This window comes from Mya arenaria, chromosome 17 (assembly GCF_026914265.1).
Source record: "Mya arenaria isolate MELC-2E11 chromosome 17, ASM2691426v1".
Classification (NCBI taxonomy): Eukaryota; Metazoa; Mollusca; class Bivalvia; order Myida; family Myidae; genus Mya; species Mya arenaria.
In genome coordinates this window covers 12,142,274-12,164,297 of record NC_069138.1, presented here as the reverse complement: position 1 = coordinate 12,164,297, position 22,024 = coordinate 12,142,274, and the positions used below count along the sequence as shown (strand labels likewise).

The 22,024-nt window shown below is 36.1% G+C and overlaps 1 protein-coding gene across 1 annotated transcript; it reads right to left on the bottom strand.

Moving 5' to 3' along the window:
* Nucleotides 1-6,323: 6,323 nt before the first annotated feature.
* Nucleotides 6,324-22,024, bottom strand: LOC128223191 (UPF0462 protein C4orf33 homolog). Its single transcript, XM_052932484.1, has 6 exons — nt 21,929-22,024; nt 19,601-19,799; nt 17,809-17,866; nt 12,343-12,394; nt 11,411-11,595; nt 6,324-6,432 (listed from the first exon to the last, which is right to left on the bottom strand). The coding sequence occupies exons 1-6, from the start codon at nt 22,022-22,024 to the stop codon at nt 6,324-6,326; spliced, it is 699 nt and encodes a 232-aa protein (XP_052788444.1).

The window sequence follows — 22,024 nt, the reverse complement described above, 5'->3', positions numbered from 1 at the left end:
AGACCCTCGGCATGGAAGCAACGATTTCAGGTAGATAAACATGAAATATTTGCTTTTAATCATCCTCTGCTTAGCATGTTGTAAATTCTTAAAAATGACTCATAACAAAGTTATTGACGTATTTTCTTTCTTATCTTTAAAATTAAGCTTAGAGAGTGCTAAAAACAGACCTTTGACTACACATTTGTTATAGGTTCATGGAAAGGTAATGTGTCCATGCAAAATGTGTTTTTCCAAACAAATGTTTTTGGTTTATGTCAGATACTGAAAGGAAGATGAACTGTTCCCCTGATAGGACGTGTATGCACATACAGAACTGCATCATTTTCAACAATCTGGGGATTGATCGCCAGGATATAGTAACGGTGGACCTCATTGATCCCGCTTACAAAAGCCGTTATCATGGAGTTGACGTTGGAGACAACTTGGATGGGAGGGCCGCCAGAGATTGCGTGAGCAGAATGTATTTTTAGCGATAGGTAAAGACTTATGCAATCTAACATTCATTATGTACGTCAGTACATTCATATTTACTACGTGTATCGTGTCTCTCCTGAGATAGCAAATCGTCATCAATGCAATATATCTTTCCTTTCATTTCAGGTTCCGTGAAATATGTACTTATTAACTTTTAACCATCCTCTGGTGCATGCTTACCTTCTAAAAACATAGCATCAATATGGAGTGTGAATATGTTGTATTATATTTAAGCTATTAGCAAGACAACCTTAGCAAACAAGGACCTTGGGGTTCAGGTTAGGAAAACATTATTTATCAATAATTATAATAATGCTTCTCACTACACTACATTAATAAAAATACTAAACTGTAAATTTAATTTCTCAAATAATCCAGATAGTTCACATAATATTAGTTTGACTAGTTGGTTTTACTGTTTAATATATTCTCTATATGGCAAGATTGCGTACTATGGTTGTCTGTTTATGAAGAACAACAGGTTTATCAAGTGTTCAAGTTCAACAACAGAAATTGAGTTTCAGTGGTCCCTGAAGAGATTTGTTCGTGTTTCGCTGTTATTTGATATTATCATATAAATACGACCGAGTCAACAATTTAAACAATTAATTCCATAGTTTGCTTAAAGTGACATGTTGATACTGAATAACAACTCTTCTGACAACGAAAAAAATGAAACTACAATGTATCGCGGTACAATATAAATGTTAACTAAGTCATTCATTTCTTATTCAATGTATATTGGGCCGAGTGTTCAGGACTTTGTTAAAGTTAACAATGTAAATAACTACACCGTTGTTAACTTTTACATGTGAGCTATTTTATGATGGGCTCATATATTCAAATGAAACAAGTACAACTGAAAGAGTTGTCTCAAATATTGTTAGGAACGCTACAGATCACAAGTGCATCCATTGAACATCCAGAGCAGAACAGATTTGTAAGTAAATAACCATGGTGTTAATAACGGGTCAATTGCGTTACATTTAATAATTCGTTACTGAGTAACTGTTGTAAATAATGATTGATGATGGTGAATGCTAAAATGCACTGAAATGTACATTGGTAATTATTGATTCATAAATTTGTACTACAGTAAACATCAAACATATTTGGTGTTCGAACATATTTTTGGGCAATACTTATCGAGGATTTACACCATTTACTGTAGCTCCATACTCCGAAAAGCAGAATTGACGGTGATACAAGGACTCATTTTCGTAGAGAGTATTTTGTCGGTTTACATTATTTGGTAAAGTCGTCTATTTTCCATAGTTCGCTGTTCCCTCTGCACATGCGCGGATAATGAATGACAGCAAAGGGTGCCATTGTCTCGGGGTAGTTGAAGCTTACGTCATAAACCCGATTTCATAATAGATGTGTGTTCAGCTATCGAATCGTATTGAAAATTATTCATTACAAATTTAAAATATTAATGTGACAATGATTAAATTAAAATATCAATTATAATGTGAAGGCAGAGGATATTAGCAAATTGTTAAAAGAAGTACTTGAAAAACGAATGTTTTGACTATGACAAACGAAGCTATTTGCAAACTCTGTGTACCGCTATGGGCAGTCCTATGGCTCCATTATATACCTCTCAATTAATGGGTAAATTAGGAGAAGAACTCTTAAGTTCAGTGCCTTTGACACGGATGTGTGGTTAAGATTCCTAGATGATATATTTATGATATCAAATGGATCACTAGTGGAACTTAAATCTTTTATTGATGCATTAAGTAAAGATCATCCACATATAAAGTTTTCACATTGCATATCAACTCAATCTGAGTCTTTTTTAGATGTATCGATACCGAAAGGCGATTCTAGTATATAATGACAAAGTAAAACATATTATGTAAGCCAATAATTATGCATCTATATTTATATTATTTTCTCTTATCATCCTATATCTTGTAAACGGGGGATGCCATACACCAGGCTAAACGATATACAGGCGTATTATATCTGATGATTAACTGGTCTCGGTTTCGCCCACACGAGTTAACAGTGACGTTAGATGAAATAATCCTAATAAATGGTTAAAATCATTTAGCTTATTAACTCATTTTTGTTTATTATTAAAAACATTCTTTAATGATATGATACAGTGCAAACGGCATAAGGTAATCAGTCTTCAAAATTTAACACCATAGTCAATAGCTAGACAAAATGACATGCTTATTTGTACATCGAATACCTAAACATGAAATTTTGTTTCAGTGTAAAATCGCATTATATTTCACCGAGTGAGCACGCACCTAAAGCTGTATTTCAGGAGTGGCGTTGCGACGAATGAAATTTAAACTTTTGGTGTGCACGAGGTGAAATATAATGCGATTTGACACTGAAACAACAAAAAAACCTCTATGTTAGTATTTGTTTTCATTCAATGTCTGCTTCATACATTTATCTCCAATACACTTTGAAAGATATTCATGAAACTTGGGTCACACATTTTCTTATCAAGTCAATGCGTAAAATTCATGTTCAATGTAAATGGCAACACAAAGAGAATGATTAAAGCTTGCTTGTTTAGTCCGCTGTACTTCAAGAAATTTGATAGTACAGCCAAAACTTTTGGTCAAATGTTATTCCAATCAAAGCGGGGTGCAAAACTGCTGCAGCAACTCAGTGTCATGGTCAAGGTTACACTACCGGATGTAAGATTTAAGCATTGCACTCTATATCTTCTAATCTCTTGGAAACGTGTCGACACATATTTAACCCATTTTAAGACAATATGCAAGCTTTAAATATATATGCGGTAACAAGCGTATTGAAAAAATATTTCCGACTAGTGTTATACATTTACTGACCTGTGTATATTTGGCTTAGCTTTATGTCATTACATTAGACTAATGCCATGTTAATGTACATGCTTGTCCATGTCCTATTGGTTTGGATGCAAGGGCTTACCGTCGGTAAATGTCCGACACATGCCCTATGGTACTTCAGCACCAAACAAATTCCAAGAGGCAGAGAACAAAAAGTGACGAAAAACTTTATTAAGGATTATCTTTAAGAATAAAAATAAAAATGTTGTTTCCGATTCGCCGAAACCAAACTAATATGTTACCATTTAATAGTAGCATATTTCAGGGAAAATGCAATGTGCTAAGTATGTGGCAATAACAAGAGGGGATCAGATACAACAACATGTTAACATGAAGACAATATTTATTTCAAACCAAACAAGGGTTAAGAAGGGATAACTAGACAACAATGGATGCTAGAATTATAATGACTTTGCAGTGCGCAATATTGCTTTCTCATATATCTCTATATATATATATGTATATGTTATCAGTTTCATCAAATTTATTTCAAAAGTTTACATTGCTGCCTATCAATGTTTAAAGTTTGTTTCTGTTCCTTCCAGTAGTTTCCAATTTATGCTTTGTATATTTCATTTTCAAAAAATCAAATAACAAGGAAATATAACTCTGCAGTAATAAGACATATAGCAATAATTCTTGTACTGTGCACAACTTTGCCTTGTCATCTATCAATGTCCAAAGTTCCAACCAATTCCTTACAGTGGTTTAGATGTTATGCTTCAGACAAGCTTTTTTGTAACATTTATGGTACAATGATTGATTACTTTGCGAGAAAGTGACAGAGCGCTCAAATTCCTATGCTGCACATTGATGAGACAAGGAGTTATAACGTTTGCGGTGTTTACTTTACAAATTGTCATCTATAAATGATATGATAACCAGTCCATGTAAACTATTACAGAAATGTATAGACTATTGTCAAAATATGGGCTGCTGGATAATCTGTTCAACTATGTACAGGCTGGGACATTACCACCAACGTATACGTGGAAGGCGTTTTTGGATGGATACATTAAGGCCCCAGCATTTCAATGTCAATTGCAGAAATTTAGTTAAACCTATTGCCGACCGTTTGTTAGAAGTGTTTTAAGGGAGAAAACTGGGTCAACAGTGTGGGAATTTTCCAGAAGGCAACCACAATTATCACCCTTGTGTCGCATGCTGATGTGCTTGATGTGCACATTACTGTCCAATAACTTTATACAGCGTTGTTGTAAATGCGATTTATTGACTGAAAGACTTATTGTGCATAGACTGTGTTTTTGCCCAACCATATTTAGCACAAGGATTAAAATGTGGGACTATGTAATGTCAAAATATTACTCTAGAAAATTTATTGGATTGCGGATGTAAAGCCCGGCCAATCAATGCATACAATTGTTAACACTTGCAGTAAATTTACCAAGTGCTGTATAGCTTGCTAAAATTATTTGCACCATGTGCAAGTCACGTAAAATATTGTTTATGTCGAAATTAGAAAGCCAATAGTTTATCAACACTACAGTTTGCTTACCTAGTTACTTCGTTTTCGGGCTAGGTCTAATGTGTAGATAACATCTCATTTTGTGATGTTTTTCATATTTTTTATATTGATGAAAAACATGTTAAATGATTGATTTATAACGTATAGCTTAAGTGTGATGCAAAGGTTGACTCTAGAATTTCGCTTTCGGACTAGCCCTCGCCTTATAATTGCCATCAGAACTATGTTCTGTGTATCACTGCATGTGTGTGTATGTATGTGTATATAAGTATCAATGTATCGTATTCAGTGTGATGTTCTTTGCTCTTGAGTTATTGGAGGAAAATAAATATCTATCTATCTATTTAAAGTTTCAACCAATTCCATTAAACAGTTTTTAAGTAATGCCTTAGACAAATTTTGCTAAAATAATTACGAATGAACAAGGGAATATAATTCTGGAACAGAGATTTAACTTTTGCAAGGTACATGACTTCACATTGCCATCTATCAATGTTCAGTTTGAATAAGTCCAAAGTCTGCTCAAGACAAATGTTGATTAAAAGAAATAGGATAATAAGAATAATGAGAATACTACAAAACAGCACGTCTAGATCTTTCAGAAAAAACATTCGGAAATCTGAATTTCTCGCACATTTTCCATCGACACCAACCTATAACGTATATGGACGGTTTACATTGTCAGAATGCTTTCCATTTAACTACGCTGAAAGTAGATTGCGTAGTGATTTAAATATAGCAGTTAAACCTAAGGACTTTACTCTTTGGGATCTTATTAAGGCAATAATACAATGGCAATGAAGTTGAACTAAGCTAGACCAAATACACAGTTACACTACAATTAATTAATACCATTATTTAAGATTTTATGAACTACTTCTACTGATCTTACGGTATACATCTGAGGTGGTTTTTGATGGAAAATGGCCGAGAAATTCAGATTTCCAGAAAAGGGAATACATAGGTGTATATAACGTCTGGTTGGCCATATATCATAATTGATTCTTGCATACCGGACAAGGGTTTCCGGTCATGTGACAAGTGCTAGAAAAAATATCCAATCCAAAATAAGTCACGTGCAAAACAGCGCCAATTTAACAAATTTTAATGCATAATTTACAGTAAATTGTTCATGTTTCAAAAAAGCAGAAGCACATAGATAATTATTTGGGAAAAAAAAATATTACAAAATGATTCCAACTCTGTAAAAACAATTGTTCTTTTGAACTATTTGACTTCAACTGTGACATCAAATTACTGCGCGTCTCGACGTCAGTAAACATCGACGCGCACGCGTTTCGATAATGTACAGCTACTTTGAAAGTCAAAGGTATCCAAGAAAAAGTGTCAATCATGAGAAAGGAAAATCCGACGTTCCGGCATGCTGCGAAGCCAATAAATCAAAAAGCCTCGTTACCGGCCTCCGCGCGTACCACCGTGTCGGATTTTCCCATCCGTAATGGAAACACATGACAGAAAACCCATAGACGATATCAACCAGGCTATACACATGCAAATGATTATCCCAACTGTATGATCGGATCCCACTCTGATGATGTGTAGTTTTGGCTCCAGTTCTCGGGGACTATTTCTTTGAAGTCAATCGTCTGGAATAAGTCCAGGTTGTGGCTGAAATATTAAATAATAATCCGCATAAGCAAAACATGCTCTACTATCTTAGAGCTTCATATATGTTTTAATATTGTTTCAAATCATCATCATCATCATCATCATCATCATCATCATCATCATCATCATCATCATCATCATCATCATCATCATCATCATCATCATCATCACCACCACCACCAACAACAACAACAACAACACCACCAACACCACCATCATCATCATCACCACCACCACCACCACCATCATCATCATCATCATTATTACTATTATCAATATTATCAATGTAATTATGGTATCTAACTCACAAATATGTGATTTTTGGATTATGAATGCCTGGTTGACCCATATCATTGTGGTATCATTTGAAAGGGTTTTGATTGTAGAAAAATAAATATGAACAGAGAAAACCAAAATTAATATAACAAACAAGTTGTTTTAGAATGCAAAGCTTGAAAAATATGTTATTTTAAAGTCCGATTTCAGTTGAAATGAAGAGCAATTATAAACAGCGTTTGAATTTTATGTAAACGGTCCTTTCGGTAGTTTATTTTCCATATTGATATTAGCAAGCAAATACATTTCAAACAGTACCAAATTTGTATGGGGCTACCTGGCATCACAATTGAACATTAAGGTAAATGGCGCTATCAAAAAAAATGCTTATAAGTGGGTCGGACAGATGAATAAAAGAGGGATTTGTATGGGTAAAAAAGAATAGAGGAGTTGAGAGAACTTTAGTTAAGATGATAGAAAAAGGTCAGAGAACTGGCATACTGAGGGAAAGAGAGAGGTAGAAGGGTAGTTGAAAATGTCAGAGTGGAAAAGAAGGAGGGGGTTTAAACAAAATGGATCACAGAAGGAAAAAAGGATGAGATAGATTGAGAAAAAATGTAATTGTTGGTGTAGGGAAAGGACAAGAGAGGGAGATTGGAGATGAAAAACTTACAAGGAAAAGAAGTTACCTATGAAGAAAAGGAAAAACAGAACGGATATGATTGCGATGAAAGACAGATAATGAGTTAAAAACAAAAGGTAGGTGAAGATTAAATGTGAAACGGGAAAGGATAAAAAGAAAAAGGCGCTCATTCAGATCTCGTAGCATACAAGACCACACAGAACAAGTACGGTAATTGCTTTAAAAGCCAGTGGATTCATATTTGATACTATAAACGACAACACAGTGCAAGTACGGTAATGGCTTTGAAAGCCAGTGGATACATATATTGAAACATGTACGACTACACAGTGCAAGTACGGTAATGGCTTCAAAGGTCAGTGGATACAAATCTTGTTACATATAGGATTACACAGTGCAAGTACGGTAATGGCTTTGAAAGTCAGTGGATACATATATTGTAACATGTACTACTACACAGTGCAAGTACGGCAATGGCTTTGAAAGTCAGTGGATACATATATTGTAACATGTACTACTACACAGTGCAAGTACGGCAATGGCTTTGAAAGTCAGTGGATACATATATTGTAACATGTACTACTACACAGTGCAAGTACGGAAATGACTTTGAAAGCCAGTGGATACATATATTGTAACATGTACGACTACACAGTGCAAGTATGGTAATGACTTTGAAAGTCCGTGAATACATATATTGTAACATGTACTACTACACAGTGCAAGTACGGTATTGACTTTGAAAGTCCGTGAATACATATATTGTAACATGTACTACTACACAGTGCAAGTACGGCAATGGCTTTGAAAGTCAGTGGATACATATATTGTAACATGTTCTACTACACAGTGCAAGTACGGTAATGGCTTTGAAAGTCAGTGGATACATATATTGTAACATGCACTACTACACAGTGCAAATACGGTAATGACTTTGAAAGTCCGTGAATAAATATCTTGTAACATGTACTACTACACAGTGCAAGTACGGTAATGGCTTTGAAAGTCAGTGGATACATATCTTGTAACATGTACTACTACACAGTGCAAGTACGGTAATGGCTTTGAAAGCCAGTGGATAAATATATTGTAACATGTACGACTACACAGTGCAAGTACGGCAATGGCTTTGAAAGTCAGTGGATACATATCTTGTTACATATAGGATTACACAGTGCAAGTACGGTAATGGCTTTGAAAGTCAGTGGATACATATATTGTAACATGTACTACTACACAGTGCAAGTACGGCAATGTATGACTACACAGTGCAAGTACGGTAATGGCTTTGAAAGTCAGTGGATACATATATTGTAACATGTACTACTACACAGTGCAAGTACGGCAATGGCATTGAAAGTCAGTGGATACATATATTGTAACATGTACTACTACACAGTGCAAGTACGGTACTGGCTTTGAAAGTCAGTGGATACATATATTGTAACATGTACTACTACACAGTGCAAGTACGGCAATGGCTTTGAAAGCCAGTGGATACATATATTGTAACATGTACGACTACACAGTGCAAGTACGGTAATGGTTTTGAAAGTCAGTGGATACATATATTGTAACATGTACTACTACACAGTGCAAGTACGGTTATGGCTTTGAAAGTCAGTGGATAAATATATTGTAACATGTACTACTACACAGTGCAAGTACGGTACTGGCTTTGAAAGCCAGTGGATAAATATATTGTAACATGTATTACTACACAGTGCAAGTACGGTAATGGCTTTGAAAGTCAGTGGATACATATATTGTAACATGTACTACTACAAAGTGCAAGTACGGCAATGGCTTTGAAAGTCAGTGGATAAATATATTGTAACATGTACTACTACAAAGTGCAAGTACGGCAATGGCTTTGAAAGCCAGTGGATAAATATATTGTAACATGTATTACTACACAGTGCAAGTACGGTAATGGCTTTGAAAGTCAGTGGATACATATATTGTAACATGTACTACTACAAAGTGCAAGTACGGCAATGGCTTTGAAAGTCAGTTGATACATATATTGTAACATGTATTACTACACAGTGCAAGTACGGCAATGGCTTTGAAAGTCAGTGGATACATATATTGTAACATGTACTACTACAAAGTGCAAGTACGGCAATGGCTTTGAAAGCCAGTGGATAAATATATTGTAACATGTATTACTACACAGTGCAAGTACGGTAATGGCTTTGAAAGTCAATGGATACATATATTGTAACATGTACTACTACACAGTGCAAGTACGGCAATGGCTTTGAAAGTCAGTGGATAAATATCTTGTAACATGTACTACTACACAGTGCAAGTACGGTAATGGCTTTGAAAGTCAGTGGATACATATATTGTAACATGTACGACTACACAGTGCAAGTACGGCAATGGCTTTGAAAGTCAGTGGATACATATATTGTAACATGTACTACTACACAGTGCAAGTACGGTAATGGCTTTGAAAGTCAGTGGATACATATATTGTAACATGTACGACTACACAGTGCAAGTACGGTAATGGCTTTGAAAGTCAGTGGATACATATATTGTAACATGTACTACTACACAGTGCAAGTACGGTACTGGCTTTGAAAGCCAGTGGATACATATATTGTAACATGTACTACTACACAGTGCAAGTACGGTAATGGCTTTGAAAGTCAGTTGATACATATATTGTAACATGTATTACTACACAGTGCAAGTACGGTAATGGCTTTGAAAGTCAGTGGATACATATATTGTAACATGTACTACTACACAGTGCAAGTACGGCAATGGCTTTGAAAGTCAGTGGATAAATATCTTGTAACACGTACTACTACACAGTGCAAGTACGATAATGGCTTTGAAAGTCAGTGGATACATATATTGTAACATGTACGACTACACAGTGCAAGTACGGTACTGGCTTTGAAAGCCAGTGGATACATATATTGTAACATGTACTACTACACAGTGCAAGTACGGTAATGGCTTTGAAAGTCAGTTGATACATATATTGTAACATGTATTACTACACAGTGCAAGTACGGTAATGGCTTTGAAAGTCAGTGGATACATATATTGTAACATGTACTACTACACAGTGCAAGTACGGCAATGGCTTTGAAAGTCAGTGGATAAATATCTTGTAACACGTACTACTACACAGTGCAAGTACGATAATGGCTTTGAAAGTCAGTGGATACATATATTGTAACATGTACGACTACACAGTGCAAGTACGGCAATGGCTTTGAAAGTCAGTGGATACATATATTGTAACATGTACTACTACACAGTGCAAGTACGGTAATGACTTTGAAAGTCAGTGGATACATATATTGTAACATGTACGACTACACAGTGCAAGTACGGTAATGGCTTTGAAAGTCAGTGGATACATATATTGTAACATGTACTACTACACAGTGCAAGTACGGTACTGGCTTTGAAAGCCAGTGGATAAATATCTTGTAACATAAAAGGCTGCTTAGTGCAAGTACGGTAATGGATTTGAAAGTCAGTGGATACATATATTGTAACATGTACGACCACACAGTGCAAGTACGGTAATGACTTTTACGGGCTGCTCCCGGTCTGCTGACTTAAAGATGCACTATTACTCCTCAATGAGATTTAACACATTTAATACAATTATTGTAGTGTACCGAAAAGGATGAATAAATATCAACAAAAATGGTTCTTAAGAAGGATAGCTAGTTAAGTTTGAAAGAAATGGGCGGAAAACACGGTATTGCTACCTTATGAGACGATAGTAGATCGCAGTAATTCTTTAAGCATTTAATATTTTTGCATTTTCAGCTATTAAATACACAATTATAATACTATTATCAGTTATGAATATTTTCCATAAATGCATTATTTAGTTAGTAGTTGAGGATTTATCACTGAGTGTTTGTTATACATGGATTGTGTATTTATTGATTTTGAATCAGAGTGTCACTTTAATCGTTTAAAAAAAATAAAAAAAAAATAAAATACATATTAACACAGTGCAGACTTCAATAAATGCAGAAAGTAAATGAAATAAAACAGATATACAGAAGCACTCACGTATCCCGGCTTGACCCGGCCGTAGCTGGATACAAGGCTTCGTGCTTCCGTTCGAGGGTCGAACCGTGCGAAGCGTGAGAGTTAAATTTGGAAACTTTTGGCGGCAAATATTCGACGGGAATATGAGCCACGCCGTGCCACGTGGGACCTGTGATTGCTGCGTAGTAACTCATAGGCAGCTTATCCTGTAATAATTGAATATCAGTTTGGTTTTTGGCTCGTGTTAGTATTAAACTGGACTAAATAAAAGTGTTTTTTAACTGGAAATATTATTGTAAGATCAAAATAGTTCGCAATAAATTACTAACTAAATCAACAAACATCATCATCATCATCATCATCAGCAGCAGCAGCAGCAGCAGCAGCAGCAGCAACAGCAGCAGCAGCATATACACGTCGTTGTTTCCATTAATGCTATTACTAACTAAATCTACGAACATCATCATCATCATCATCATCATCATCATCATCATCATCATCTTCTTCTTCTTCATCATTAGCATCTGCATCAACATCATCATCATCATCATCATCATCATCATCATCATCATCATCATCATCATCATCATCATCATCATCATCATCATCATCATCATCATCATCATCATCATCATCATCACCACCACCATCATCATCATCATCATCATCATCATCATCATCATCATCATCATCATCATCATCATCATCATCATCATCATCAGCAGCAGCAGCAGCAGCAGCAGCAGCAGCAGCAGCAGCAGCAGCAGCAGCAGCAGCAGCTGTAGCAGCAGCAGCATTAACATGTCATTGTTTCCATTGGTATTTCATAATTGGTAGTTAGTAACATGTTGTGGCTTCAACGATTCCCCGTCGTTTATTATGATTTTTTTAGCTTGAATTTACAAAACGCTGTCGTTATAAATGTGACATTTGTAGTGGTCTGGTTGGTTTACCTTTAACAAGTCGTACTTTCCTTTATAGAGCAATACCAGGTGCATACCGTGTCTGCAAGAAACACATGCATTTAAAATGTTGAAGCAAGGCTGGATCATGGATGAAAACTGCCCAAAACAAGGTTATTTCATATTGTTTTTAAAAATCTAGACTTTCGCAATGTATTTCTATGGCATTTATTGCTATTTGACATTTATTCATTTGTATTGGAATATCAGAGGAATCGTGGCTCTAAAGGGGCACTAAATAGGTTGATGCATTATTATGTTTACCTCATTTGACTTTGATGATCGTAACCATAAAAACAAACGATTTGTGTACAAAAAATCAATAATGACTACGTGGTCACAAACTGTCCAGTTAAAAAAAATTAAAAAAAATATCGCTTATATTTTTTTTATCTGTTCACAAATCATATATTATTTTTTTTGATCATTAAAGTCAAATAAGTTAAACATATTGAAATTAAAAACAACAGCATTTACATCAACTTATATTGTGTCCCTTTAAAACTCACCAAACAAAAGAAAACATGTAGCATCACTTAAAACACAACGGAACCATTGTTCAGAACTTTGTTAAAGTTAATAATGTTGTTAACGTCATCGCTGTTAACTTTTTAATTCTTTTAATTGAAGTTTAAAAGAAAACTTTTGATCTCCATATAATTTTGTCATTGGTTCATTGCATGAGCTAAGCTAGAGTATGGATAACAACTGAACAACAATAGCTAGGCTTGAGCATGGATAACAACTGACCAACAATAGCTAGTCTAGAGTATGGATAACAACTGACCAACAATAGGTAGGCTAGAGTATGGATAACAACTGGCCAACAATAGGTAAGCTGAAGTATGGTTAACAACTGACCTACAATAGCTAGGCTTGAGTATGGATAACAACTGGCCAACAATAGCTAGTCTATAGTATGGATAACAACTGGCCAACAATAGGTAGGCTAGAGTATGGATAACAACTGGCCAACAATAGCTAGTCTAGAGTATGGATAACAACTGGCCAACAATAGGTAGGCTAGAGTATGGATAACAACTGGCCAACAATAGCTAGTCTAGAGTATGGATAACAACTGGCCAACAATAGCTAGTCTAGAGTATGGATAACAACTGGCCAACAATAGGTAGGCTAGAGTATGGATAACAACTGGCCAACAATAGCTAGTCTAGAGTATGGATAACAACTGGCCAACAATAGCTAGTCTAGAGTATGGATAACAACTGGCCAACAATAGGTAGGCTAGAGTATGGATAACAACTGACCAACAATATGTAGGCTAGAGTATGGATAACAACTGGCCAACAATAGCTAGTCTAGAGTATGGATAACAACTGGCCAACAATAGGTAGGCTAGAGTATGGATAACAACTGGCCAACAATAGGTAGGCTTGAGTATGGATAACAACTGGCCAACAATAGGTAAGCTGAAGTATGGTTAACAACTGACCTACAATAGCTAGGCTTGAGTATGGATAACAACTGGCCAACAATAGGTAGGCTAGAGTATGGATAACAACTGGCCAACAATATTTAGTCTAGAGTATGGATAACAACTGGCCAACAATAGGTAGGCTAGAGTATGGATAACAACTGGCCAACAATAGCTAGTCTAGAGTATGGATAACAACTGGCCAACAATAGCTAGTCTAGAGTATGGATAACAACTGGCCAACAATAGGTAGGCTAGAGTATGGATAACAACTGGCCAACAATAGGTAGTCTAGAGTATGGATAACAACTGGCCAACAATAGCTAGTCTAGAGTATGGATAACAACTAGCCAACAATAGGTAGGCTAGAGTATGGATAACAACTGGCCAACAATAGCTAGTCTAGAGTATGGATAACAACTGGCCAACAATAGGTAGTCTAGAGTATGGATAACAACTGGCCAGCAATAGCTAGTTTAAAGTATGGATAACAACTGGCCAACAATAGGTAGGTTAGAGTACGGATAACAACTGGCCAACAATAGCTAGTCTAGAGTATGGATAACAACTGGCCAACAATAGCTAGTCTAGAGTATGGATAACAACTGGCCAACAATAGGTAGGCTAGAGTATGGATAACAACTGGCCAACAATAGGTAGGCTTGAGTATGGATAACAACTGGCCAACAATAGGTAAGCTGAAGTATAGTTAACAACTGACCTATAATAGCTAGGCTTGAGTATGGATAACAACTGGCCAACAATAGCTAGTCTAGAGTATGGATAACAACTGGCCAACACTAGGTAGGCTAGAGTATGGATAACAACTGGCCAACAATAGCTAGTCTAGAGTATGGATAACAACTGGCCAACAATAGGTAGTCTAGGGTATGGATAACAACTGGCCAACAATAGCTAGTCTAGAGTATGGATAACAACTGGCCAACAATAGGTAGGCTAGAGAATGGATAACAACTGGCCAACAATAGGTAGTCTAGAGTATGGATAACAACTGGCCAACAATAGCTAGTCTAGAGTATGGATAACAACTGGCCAACAATAGGTAGGCTAAAGTATGGATAACAATTGGCTAACAATAGGTAGGCTAGAGTATGGATAACAACTGGCCAACAATAGCTAGTCTAGAGTATGGATAACAACTGGCCAACAATAGGTAGTCTAGAGTATGGATAACAACTGGCCAACAATAGCTAGTCTAGAGTATGGATAACAACTGGCCAACAATAGGTAGTCTAGATTATGGATAACAACTGGCCAACAATAGCTAGTCTAGAGTATGGATAACAACTGGCCAACAATAGGTAGGCTAGAGTATGGATAACAACTGGCCAACAATAGCTAGTCTAGAGTATGGATAAGAACTGGCCAACAATAGCTAGGCTAGAGTATGGATTACAAATGGCCGACAATAGGTAAGCTTGAGTATGGATAACAACTGGCCAACAATAGGTAAGCTGAAGTATGGTTAACAACTGACCTACAAAAGCTAAGCTAGAGTATGGTAAACAACTGACCTACAATAGCTAAGCTTAAGTATGGATAGCAACTGAACAACAATAGGTAAGCTAGGGTATGGAAATCAACTGGCCATCAAAAGCTTGGCTTGAGTATGGATAACAACTGGCCATCAAAGCTAGGCTTGAGTATTGATAACAACTGGCCATCAAAATCTAGGCTTGAGTATGGATAACAACTGACACACAATAGGTAGGCTAGGGTATGGAAATCAACTGGCCATCAAAAGCTTGACAAAATTATGTAAAACTCCTGACCAACAATAGCTAGGCTTGAGTATGGATAACAACTGACCTACAATAGCTAGGCTTGAATATGAATAACAACAGACCTACAATAGCTAAGCTTCAGTATGAATAGCTACTGACCAACAATAGGTAGGCTAGAGTATGGATAACAACTAGCCTACATTAGCTAGGCTTGAGTAGGGATTACAACTGACATACAATAGCTAAGAAAGAGTATGGTTAACAACTGACCTACAATAGCTAAGCTAGCGTATGGTTAACAACTGACCTAAAATAGCTAAGTTTGAGTATGGATAACAACTGACCAACAATTGGAAGGATTGGGTATGGTTAACAACTCACCTACAATAGCTAAGCTTGAGTATGGATAACAACTGACCTACAATAGCTAAGCTTGAGTATGGATAACAACTGACCTACATTAGCAAAGCTAGAGTATGGTTAACAACTGACCTACAATAGTTAAGCTTGAATATGGATAACAACTGACCTACAATAGGTAGGATTGAGTATGGATAACAACTGACCTACAATAGCTAAGCTAGAGTATGGATAACAACTGACATACAATAGCTAAGCTTGAGTTTGGATAGCAACTGACCAACAATAGGTAGGATTCAGTATGGTTAACAACTGACCAACAATTGCTAAGCTTGAGTATGGATAACAACTGACCTACAATAGCTTAGCTTGAGTATGTGAGTATGGATAACAACTGACCTACAATAGCTAGTGAAGAATATAGGTAACACCTGACCAACAATAGGTAGTCTACAGTATGATAACAACTGGCTAACAATAGCTAAGCTTGAGTATGGTTAACAACTGGCCATCAAAAGCTAGGCCTGAGTATGGATAACAACTGGCCATCAAAAGCTAGGCTTGAGTATGAATAACAACTGGCCATCAAAGGCTTGAGTATGGATAACAACTTGCCATCAAAGCTAGACTTGATGATGGATAACAACTGACCATCAAAAGCTAGGCTTGAGTATGGATAACCACTGGCCAACAATAGATAGGCTAGAGTATGGATATCAACTGGCCATCAAAACCTTGGCAAGATTATGTAAAACTCCTGACCAACAATAGCTAGGCTAAAGTATGGATAAAAACGACCAGAAACAAGTTAAAAACACATGTTGTAAAACTTTAGAAAATGTGACTCCATGATACTCATTTCGTTTTGTTTACTTTCAATCCTTTGAACTTACTGGAATATCAAGATAATCGTGGATCAATTAAATCACACCCTAAAATATACGGAAACATGTAGCGTTACTAATTTTAACAACGCTGTTAACGTCATAAAAGACACGTTTTTATTGGCCTAAATATAATTAAGGGTGAAATAATGTGTTTTAAATTTGCGGTCCATCGGTGTATTCATGCATTTGATCAATGCACGTCTAGTGAACGGCAGAAGGACTTCATGATTATCCTTTCTGTTTGAACGGGGTGTCAGCCACAATGACGTCACTTCTTCCATCGACGTCATATTTATATTACCGCGATAAATCATCATTTGACTAAACACAAGCGTATTGATACAGACGATTTGAGTCCGATGACAGTATAATGACTTCTACAGGTGTTACAAAGTATATGTTTTATATATAAGGCACATAAAAGTAGTAAACCTAAATACAGTGTCAATTTTAAGGGCGCTAAATAAATATGGAATTCAAGAGGTTTTCCAAACATATTTCATTCATTGGAATAAAACGTTATGGATAGTTGCCAAGTTCGAAATCAAAATACAGTTTGTAATTAAAGGCTGCTATAAAATAGATATGGACTACCAGAGTATTCCATAGATAATTCGTCCATCGCAATATTAAGGACATGCTGCAACTAAGGAATGGAAAAAGGAGATAGCGAGCTTCATCGAATTTGCTCGCGTGCCCTACTGCGTTCATACAGCATAGACGCAGAAATGCTATCAATTCTGAGATAACACCATCATGACGATATGATAAATGAAAGAGCTATAATAAAAAAAAACTTATTTTACTATGATTATATTGCAATTTTATTCTTGTTTTTCCTTTAAAAAAACAAAATGTCTAAAAACAAATATCGGTGGGTTTAATTTAAAAAGATATTCAAACCAAATATTTCGTTGGTTCAAAATGAAAATTTAATAATAGCCTTTTTGTATGTATGATGAATGGATTACATCAAGCTGTATATATGTGAAATAAAAAACGTTTGAAGACTTGAGACTCTAAGACTCACGGTGAGAGTATCACTTGAAAATAGTTGTTTTCGTCATTCAGAAAGAACACCTCCACCACTGTAAACAAAACACAGATATTAAACAAAATTTCAATATCACAGATGCAGTATGAAATCCAAATTAAAATTATATTCTTAAGGGATTCTTCACAAGTTTTGGAAATAAACAAAAATAAAAATAAAAACAATTAAAAACAAGAGCTGACACAGTATGTGACGAATGCTCCCGAATGTGACATAGACTTAGGAACAAGATTAGTACATGCAAAGTTGAAGATCAAACACTGACCTTTGATGTATGCATGTGAATCTTGCATACGACACACACTCTTTATATGCCAACACATGTGCCAAGTTTTTGTTGTAAATCTGGCATATACATGACAAAATTACAGCCCGGTTATGACATCTATGTGCGTATTTACATATATATGGAGCATTTCATAAACATATTAAGCAAGGAATGTTTATGAACAAGTAGAATAATTATAAAAACACTAATTACCTGCCATTGATGTTTTCAAACACCACATGAGACCCATGCATGGTCACTGTTATATGTCGGTGTTGTTGTTGATCTTTGGCCAACAAACCCAGAGATATAGATATGGTCAAGACAAGAACCTAATACATGGGTCGGTCTGTGAGCATATTGGCGAAATCCTTTTTCCTACGAGCGTCTGGCATATTCGAGGCATTGGACGGGTTATCTCAATTATAACAATTGACGGTTGACTTTATTTGATCTGTATCTGGTTTATTTGATCTAGCAGGACAGTTTCCAGGTGCACATTCGTATTTCCTGGTGTCACAACATGAAACTAGATGTTCTAAGTAAAACCATAGAGGTGGTTCTTAGTGCACCAGATGTCGCCTTAATGTGCCAAAAAAAATTACCATGGCATTGAAAATCCTGTATGCTTGACAACAATACAGAGTTGGTCTTGCAAATGTGACATTGCCTTAACGTGTCAAATACATATGGCAAGTTATTTTAACTCTGAACATAAAGAAAAGACACCCATACTTGACAACCTACACTCTTATGTCCTTATATTCAGCATTTCATTGTGAAAGTGTATCTTTCATCTTAGAGGTAGGGACATGGGTTTTGCTCGCGACACGTCGTCTTGGTATGTCGAACACATGTGGCAAGTTATTTTAAAATATGTCTATACAAGAGAAAATTACAGCCTGGACATGCCAACCTATACTCTATGTCCTTATATGCAGCATTCCATTGTGAATTAACACATAAGTGTGACCTTGACCTTAGAGGTAAGGACACGAGTCTTGCACGGACAAGAGTAATTGAGCCGGACACACGGACGGACAGACGGACGGACGGTGCGATTTTAATATGCCCACCTTCGGGGGCATAAAAATCAAATATAAAGAAAATCAGATACAAATGGACAACCATGAAGCATCTTTCCCGATCCAGTGTCGAGTGAAAAGAAACGGAAGCATATGTTTGTTCGTTCATCAATGAAAATAGAAAACGAAGATTGTCCGGTTAGCGTACTCCCTTCTCACCAAGGTCAAGTTTCGATTCCCGGCCTGTGCATGTGTAAATAGTATTTTTGGACACCATGCCAGACATATGCGTTTCCTCTTATGACTCCAGTTTCCCCGATAAGACAAGACCACACTCAAACGAAGGTTTAACCAACCGGAGTGATTGATTTCATACTGTTTTAATTTATTTCACAATTTGTAGAGGCAATAAATTTAAACCAAAGGAAAGATGTCAGATGAGAAAAGTTCTCTAATAAATAAACAAGATTTCTACCTTCAAAATCCCAAAGCCTATCATATGGTTCACCGACTACAGAATTTGGGGGCCTCCATGTGTCGTTGAAAAAGGGACCGGAAGCTGACAACATCACGTGACCGGTATATTCAACTGGCCCCACGGTGATCTTGATGGGGTCGTGGTTAACTGGTTGCCCGTCCCAAGTGGTTCGTATGTTGTAGGTCCGGATAATATTCTGTAAATAAAAGTAAATACTTTGTTTTGTATGTTGATTAACTTGTCGGAGGGTTTAGTTTTCAAATTTGCCAAAATTTAAGAGTAAGGTCAGGATTTTCGATATAATGTAATACTTTATTTCCTACTAATACAAAATAATAAATTCTGGCTGTTTAAGTGTGTATTTTGTTATATTTCCTTTTTATAATCAGTTGCCACGTCATATGTAAATGTTGAGATTTATATTTAGACTTGTCAATGAGCATTACTATTGTTTATGTTTAAGTTACATGGGGGACTGAATTGGCATATTTGTAGAAAAAGGTTACCTTTTGAATTTAGTAAAGCGGTGTGCTTTCACTATTATCAGATAATCATGCCTGTATAACCAAATATAACGCCCACCCCCCTTTAAATAACGACCGGCTTACCGGCCACTCTACTACACGATGATAAAGACTCCTGCGCCATTACAACTACACTCACATATGACCCCCGTATTTTTTAATGCTTAGATTAAATTGTTTTTTTTTAGAAAAACTATCCGTGGATATAACGTTAAGACTATACAAACGTGACTTATGCTGACACACGTAGAGACTGAATTTATCAAAGATGCACACTTACTCCCAAGTCAGATTTACCACAATTAATTGAAATGTTTAAATATACCAAAAATGATGAATTAATGTCGAAAACAATGTTCTTATGAATAATACCGATATCGGAGTTCTATTTGAAATAAAGGTGTAGAAAACACGATATTTATACCTTATGGGACGATAGTAGATCACAGTAAATATTTTAGCACTCTTCAATCATTTATTTTTTTTTGTGTGTTCAGCTATTAAATATACGGTTACAATCGTGTTATCAGTAATAAAAAAAATCCAAAAAAATAGAAAGTATTTGAAGGTAGTATTATAGAAAAATAGTTAACATCATAGTAGCATATATTTAAATGAATATCAATAATGAAAATGGATGTTAAATACAAAAAAGTCTGTATTAAATTTATATGTGACAACATATAACACTCCAAAAATGAACTAAAAGAAGAATTTTACAAATTTAACAAAATGCGAGCCTCGTAGTTTATAAACAACTGTTATCAATTAGAATGTCCAAATTAGCAAGGATAATGAATTAAGCATAATGTATTGCAAAGCATATCCTTGCCATTCGCCTTCGAAACAATGCTAAAAGACTTTGATGACATTCAGTGTGTGCGTATACCACGTGAGAAATTGCGTCATAAACGTTACATGGGAAGGCAATATATTGCTTCGAATGAAGGCTTGAAACAAAGATACCTTCACTATTTCTTCACCATTTTCACATAGCGCAGTCTATGCCGCTTATGGAGCCCCGCCTCCGGTCTTTTACAGGAGTTTGAATGAGAGTTTAGTTTATTAAAACACTTCGATAAACCTTTCACAAAACGACCGCCTGACGGAGCACTGTCAAAACATTATTTTGGAAACAGGTTTGTCGACGTGTTTGAGGAAACTAAGCACCTTATCAAACTCCGGTAATATAACGAAGGCTGGGCTCTTTAAGCGGCATAAACTGCCCTTTGTTTCATTTGAATTGGTGCAGTAAAAGAAAATTATCTTTATTTTACACTCAGTAGTGTTTTATATTTCTTATTAAGTATGTGTATGCTATCCATTTCTAACGTGAATAGCCTTGTATGTAAGTCGTTGCGTGTCTGTTAGGCATAGGACCTTGTGCCACAAACAATGGCATACGTAATATTCTGGCTACTGAGCTTGTCCCTGTATAATTTTTAATTGTTTTATTCATTCTTCATGATAAATGAAAATACAAAATTAAAATGGATTTATCGTCATTACAACTGATTTGAAAATATTAGCAGGTTAACGGTGATGTAAATGTTTTTAAGAACAAGATGTCATTAATGTCGACGGTTTTTACTCTCGGGTAAAAAAACTGTCATACCTAGCCGATTAAATCATTTGACTCGCGGAGCATTATCAGCGCACAAATTTTGTGATTTTCAGGGATCGGTTCTAGTACGGCAGCGCAACGGTATCACAACGAGGAAGTTCATAGACCGAACATCGCCAAAAGAATAGCAACGGCAAGCTACGGTATTAAGTTTTGAACAAGCTAAAAAAATTCTACCGTTGCGCTGCCGGAGCGAGCAACGGAACTACAACGGCAGGACTTCGTTAATGTCGGTAGGGCACCGATAGCGCCCATTCTGAACTCCTCGGCCAT

Coding starts and splice junctions, on each gene's coding strand:
- LOC128223191 (XM_052932484.1), bottom strand. CDS start 22,024: ATGGCCGAGGAGTTCAGAATGGGCGCTATCGGTGCCCTACCGACATTA. Junction 17,867..19,600: donor TAGGCTTTGGGATTTTGAAG/GTAGAAATCTTG, acceptor TTTTGTTTACAG/TGGTGGAGGTGTTCTTTCTG. Junction 6,433..11,410: donor GCCGGGTCAAGCCGGGATAC/GTGAGTGCTTCT, acceptor TTAATATTTCAG/CCACAACCTGGACTTATTCC.